Genomic DNA, 6689 nt, shown 5'->3' with positions numbered 1-6689 from the left:
TCCATCTCCATGTCCAGCACCAATTCCAGCTCTAGCTCAATTTCCAGCTGTACATCCATCTCCAGCTGCAGCTGCATTCCCAGCTGCATCTTCAGCTCTAGCTGCAGCACCATCTCCCGCACCTCCAGTTCCATCTCCAGATCTAGGACCGTCTCCATCTCCGGCTCCACCTCTATCCTTTTCTCCAGCTCCATCTCTATCACTCTATAGCTCCAGCTCCAACTCTATTCCACCTCATGCTCCAGCTCGATCTCAAGGTCCACCTCCAGCTCCATCTCTAGCTCCATGTTTAGCTCAATCTCCAGCACCAGCTCCGGCTCCGTCTCCAGAGCCGTGAACGAGCTGTACAAGCTACAGCTCCATCTCCAGTTCCATCCACAGCTTCCTCTCCAGCTCTAGCTCCAGCTCCAGCTCCAATTCTAGCCCCAGCTCTAGCACTAGCTCCATCTCCAGCTCCAGTTCCAACTCTAGCCCCATCTCCATCTCCATCACCATCTCTATCTCCAGCTCCCTCCAGCTCTAGCTTCAGCTTCATGTCTATCTCCATCTCCATCTCCAGCTCTAGCTCTAGCTCTAGCTGCATCTCCAGCTCCATCTCCAGCTCTAGCTGTAGCTCCATCTCCAGTTCCATCTCCACTTCAATTTCAAGACATGAAAATCGACGAAATTTCAGTATGCGAAAAGTGAGGAAAATTCAGCCTGTGAAAAGCGATGAAAATTCAGCAGGCGAAAAGTGACAAACCTTCAGAACGCGAAAAGCGACGAAAATTCAGGATGCATAAAGGGACAAAAATGCAGGACAAATTTTCAGCACAGGAAAAGCAAAGTTAACATGTGAAAAGCAACGGAAATTCAGCACACGAAAAGCGACGAACCATCAGGATGCAAAAAGTGATGAAAATTAATGACAAGAAAACCGATGAAAATTCAGCACGTGAAAAGTGACGAACCTTCAGTGTGCGAAAAGCAATGAAACTGAAGCACGCAAAAAGCGATGAAAATTCAACATGCGAAAAGCGACAACAAAATTCAGCACACAAAAAGCGACGTAAATTCTGGACACGAAATGCGACAAATTTTCAGGACACGATATGCGATGAATTTCCAGCATATGAAAAGCGACGAAAATTCAGCATGCGAAATGCAATGAAAATTCAGCACGCAAAAAGCTGCAACCATACCTGCCGACCACTCGAAACCACAACCGACCACTCTAAACCCCAATCGGCCACTCGAAACCCCAACCGGCCACTCGAAACCCCAACCAGCAACTCAAAACCCCAACCGGACACTCCAAACCGACCCCACCTAACTCCAACCAGCCTCTACAAACCTCAACCGGCCACTCGAAACCCCAACCGACCACTCTAAACCCCAACTGACCACTCTAGACCCCAAATGACCACTCTAAACCCCAACCGGCCACTCTAAATCCCAACCGGCCACTCTAATCCCCAACCAGCCACTCGAAACCCCAACCGGCCACTCGAAACCCCAACCGGCCACTCGAAACCCCAACCGGCCACTCGAAACCCCAACCGGCCACTCGAAACCCCAACCGGCCACTAGAAACCCCAACTTGCCACTCGAAACCCCAACCGGCAACAAGAAATGCCAACCGGCCACTCGAAACCCCAATCGGCCACTCGAAACCCCAACCGGCCACTCGAAACCCCAATCGGCCACTCGAAACCCCAACTGGCCACTCGAAACCTCAACCGGCTACTCGAAACCCCAACCAGCCATTCGCATGCCCAACCGGCCAGTCGAAACCCCAACCGGCCACTCTAAACCCCAATCGGCCACACGAAACACCAACCGGCCACACAAAACCCCAACCGGCCACTCGAAACCCCAGCCGGCCACTTGAAACCCCAACTGACCACTCGAAACCCCATCCTGGCCACTCGCACTCTGACCACTGACCACTCAAACCCCAACCGCACACGAAAAGTGACAAACCTTCAGGACGCGAAAAGCGACGTAAATTCAGCACACGAAAAGCGACGAAAATTCAGGACGCGAAACGTGAAGAAAATTCAGGACGCGCAAGGTGACGAAATTAAAAACGCCAAAAGCGACGCAGGAAATTCAGGACGCAAAAAGAAGCCAACCTTCAGGATGTATAAAGCGAAGAAATTGCAGGACGCAATAAGCGACAAAATTTCAGCACACGAAAAGCGACAAAAGTTCAGCACACAAAAAGTAACAAAAGACGACAATATTTCAGGACAGAAAACGCGACAAAATTCCAGGACACAACATTTTCGGCACATGAAATCCGACGAAAATTCAGCACGCAAAAAGCGATGAAATTTCAGCACGCGAAAAGAGACGAACCATCAAGACGCGAAAAGCAATGGAAATTTAGCACGTGAATAGCGATGAAAATTCTGCATGTGAAAAGAGATGAAAATTCAGCACACGGAAAGCGACAAACCTTAAGGATGCGAAAATTCAGCAGACGAAAAGCTACAAAAATTCAGGATGGGACAATCATTTAGGAAGCAAAACCGGACCAAAATTCAGGACGCAGAAATTGAGGATTCGAAAAGGTACGAAAATTTGGGACGCCAAAAGTTGCAAAACTTCAGGAAGGGAAAAGGGAGGAAAATTGAGGACGCAAAAAGGTACGTAATTCAGGAGGCGAAAACCGACAAACTTCAGGACGTGAAATGCAACTAAATGTCAGGAGGTGAAAACCGACGAAATATCAGCACACGAAAAGCGCCGAAATATCAGCACACGAAAAGCGCCGAAATTTCAGCACACAAAAGGCGACGAACATTCAGCACACAAAAAGTAATGAAAATTCAGGACACGAAAGGCGACAAAAATTCAAAGATCCGAAGACGAAAATTCAGAACGAGAAAAGCAACGTAAATTCTGGACATGAAAAACGACGATATTCCAGCACATGAAAAGCGACGTAAATTCAGGACGCAAAAATTGACGAAACGTCAGCATGCAAAATGTGACGAACACGAACACGAAAAGTGACGAAAATTCAGGAAGCGAAAAGTGAAGAAAATTCAGCATGCAAAAAGCGATTAAAATTCCGCACATGAAAAGTAACAAAAATTTAGCACACGAAAAGTGATGAAAATTCAGCATGCGAAAAGCGATGAAAATATATCACGCGAAAAGCGCAGAACTTTCAGGACGCGAAAAGCAACGAAACTTGTGCATACGAAAGGCGACGGAAATTCATAAAGCCAATAGCGACGTAAATTCAGGACGAGAAAAGCGACGAAATTACAGTACGCCTGAATTTCAGAACGAGAAAAGTGATGAAATTTAAGCACATGACAAGTAACAAAAATGCAGGACAGGAAAAGCGACGAAATTTCAGCACAAGAAAAGCGACGAAATTTCACCATGCAAAAATAAATAAAATTTCATAATGCCAAAAGCGACATAAATTCAGGACGAGGAAAGCGACGAAATTACAGGACGCCTAAAGTGACAAAATTTCAGAATGCGAAAAGTGATGAAATTTCAGCACAGGAAAAGCGACAAAAATTCAGGACGCAAAAAGCTACAAAAATTCAGGACGCGAAACGCGACAAACATTTAGGACCCAAAACGGGACGAAAATTCAGGACGTAGAAAATGACGAAAATTCAGGATGCAGACAGATACGAAAATTCAGGATTCGAAAAGGTACGAAAATTCAGGACGCTAAAATGGAGGAAAATTTTGGATGCATAAGGTTTCAAAAATCCAGGATGGGAAAAGGGAGTAAAATTGATGACGCAAAAAGCGACATAATTCAGGACACAAAAAGGGAAAACATTTCAGGACGCGAAAATCAACGAAATTTCAGGACGTGGAATGTGACCAAACTTCAGCACACGAAAGGCGACAAGAATCCAGCATGCAAAAAGTGACAAAAAGTCAGCATGCGAAAAGTGAAGAAACTTCAGGATGCGAAAAGAGATGAAAATTCATCATGTGTAAAGCGACGAAAATTCAGCTAATCAAAAGCGACTAAAATCTGCACACGAAAAGTGACAAACCTTCAGGACGCGAAAAGCGACGAAAATTCAGCACACAAAAAGTAACAAAAGACGACAATATTTCAGGACAGAAAACGCGACAAAATTTCAGGACACAAAACTTTCGGCACATGAAACCCGGCGAAAATTCAGCATGTGAAATGCAATGAAAATTCAGCACGCAAAAAGCGATGAAATTTCAGCGCGCGAAAAGAGACGAACCTTCAAGACGCGAAAAGCAATGGAAATTTAGCACGTGAATAGCGACGAAAATTCTGCATGTGAAAATGACAAAAATTCAGCACGCAAAAAGTAATGAACATTCAGCACACAAAAAGTAATGAAAATTCGGGAGAAGAAAGGCGACAAAAATTCAAAAAGCCGAAATTGACCAAAATTCAGGACATGAAAAGAGACGAAAATTCAGCACACGGAAAGCGACAAACCTTAAGGATGCGAAAATTCAGCAGACGAAAAGCTACAGAAATTCAGGATGTGACAATCATTTAGGATGCAAATATAGTATGTTATAGGTAACATAACGATATTATACTTAATACAATGTTATCATTGTGTTAACACTTTATATAATTATGTTGTTTTAGTGCTTTGGTATGTTATAGTGTTAAAATGTGTTTACATTGCATTAAATTGCGTTATAGTGTATTTTATAGGTATTACAATGTGTTACTAACCTTAACTGTGTTATAATGTGTTATAGGGTGTTAAAGTGTGATATCGCTTTCGTGTATTATGGATTGTTATGGTGTATTATAGAATGTTAGCATCTTAGTCTATTAATGTATTATCTGTTATCGCGTTTTATATTGTGCTGTGTGATAGTGTTTTGTATGGTTTTATAGTAATACAGTTATGATAGTATTTTTATCGCGCGTATGATCGTGTGATATCGTGATAATGTTTTAGTGTATTATTGTGTTACGTTATGTATTACAGTGTGTAATATGTTACAGTGTATTATATTGTGTTAAAGTGTATTACACTGAAATTATAATATAATATGATAGTATTATAGTCTGTTAAAGTGTGAGAGTGTATAATAATGTGGTATTGGGTGTGTGCTGGTGTATTAAAATGTACTTAGTATGTTGTATATTGTACTTTAGTATACTTAGTGTGATAGTATGTATTGTCGTGCCTTAACTGTGTTATAATGTAGTGTAATAGTGTGTAATAATATAATGTGTTATTCTATTATAGTGATATGGTGTGTAATAATGTGTTACAGTGTATTATAATTTGATGTATTGTGTTTATGAATGGTGTGTTATAATGTATTATAGCGTGTTATAGTGTATTGGTTTAAGAAGTGTTAAACTATGTGTTCTAATATATTATATCGTTTTATATAGTATTATGGAGTATATAATGTTAGTGTGTTTTTGTGTATCAGACTATTACTGAGTTATAATGTCATGGTATTACATTGTTGCAGTGTGTTGTTGGAGCGTGTATTATTGTGTTATAGCGTATTAAAATATGTGTTATAATGTTATAGTTTTAACAATATAACATACAATAATACACTATTACACACTATAACACAATATTACACACTTTCATGTAAAGTGACACACGACAATACACTATGACAACATAGAATGCTCTATAAGTATACACCGATAACACTATACAGGTGCACAACCTTTTATCCGAAAGCCTTGGGACCAGACACTTTTCGTAATTCGGAATTTGTCGGTCTTCGGAATGGAAATTTTTTAGCGTAGATTTTAATGGCTGGCTCAGTGGTAGAGTGCTCGGCTCATATCCGCAAGGTCGCGAGTTTGCGCCTTGATCCCGGCAGTTCCTCGGTCGCGAGTTTGAGTCTTCAATGTAGTTTTTTCTTGCAGAATAAATGTCTGTATGAAATGCAGTGTGTTGAATGAATTCCTGAATTTATAAATGTGACCGCCGCATTGAATCACCTCTCGCACTCATGTCACCCTAGCGGGGCTACATGCCCTTAGGGGACATTTTCACACTCTTATATCCGTGTGCAGCAGAGGCGACGTGCGTTTGGCGCCAAACGTGAGCTTTGGTGAGCTTTGGTGTGCAGACAAGATCCTGGGAAAAATGTCCGGTTTCTTCCAGGTAGGCGATATACCCTCCCGGGCAATATACCCTCCACTTCTCTTTTATGAAGGGGATTTAGTTTCCCTTTCTTCCAGGACCGACCGGAGGTTCCGCTGTCACCTCTGCGGGCCACCCTCGGTGAACGCTCACTCAACTTTGTCTTGGGATTCCTACTCTCCCGCGCAATGTACCCTCACCTTCTCTTTTATGAATGGGGATTTAGTTCCCCTTTCTTCGAGAACCGACCGGAGGTTCCGCTGTCACCTCTGCGGGCCGCCCTCGGTGAACGTCCTGTCTCCCTGTCCCTGGGATAGCAGGCAGCGATCAAACAGCACAATACCCCCCTCACCCTCCAACTCCAGAGGAATCCGCTCCCCGATGGGCCGCTACGGCGACAAGTGGCAGTTCACCCACAGCCCGAGCTGCGCGACCCCAAGAACAAGACGTACCTTGCACACCATCAGCTTCTGCCCATACGGGGGAGCGTGTTCCTCTGGAGTTGGAGCGGGGCTGGGCTGGAGTTGCTGATCTGGGATCTCCGTGCTTGCAATGGGCCTGGGGGTTGGTGTCCCGATGAGGGGGCTGTGGGCGAACTGC

At 43.5% G+C, this 6689-nt stretch overlaps 1 protein-coding gene across 1 annotated transcript in view; it reads left to right on the top strand.

Moving 5' to 3' along the window:
- Positions 1 to 3612: 3612 nt before the first annotated feature.
- Positions 3613 to 6689, top strand: part of fosl2 (FOS like 2, AP-1 transcription factor subunit) — a 23694-nt gene continuing 20617 nt past the window's right edge. Inside the window, exon 1 of the mRNA XM_033020481.1 lies at positions 3613 to 3663. Coding sequence (XP_032876372.1) covers positions 3613 to 3663 — 51 coding nt within the window. The remainder of the gene's footprint in view (positions 3664 to 6689) is intronic.

The sequence above is a fragment of the Amblyraja radiata genome, chromosome 5 (assembly GCF_010909765.2).
Source record: "Amblyraja radiata isolate CabotCenter1 chromosome 5, sAmbRad1.1.pri, whole genome shotgun sequence".
In the NCBI taxonomy this organism is placed as follows: Eukaryota; Metazoa; Chordata; class Chondrichthyes; order Rajiformes; family Rajidae; genus Amblyraja; species Amblyraja radiata.
Note: the sequence above shows the minus strand (reverse complement) of the source record. Positions and strands in the feature narration are given on the sequence as shown.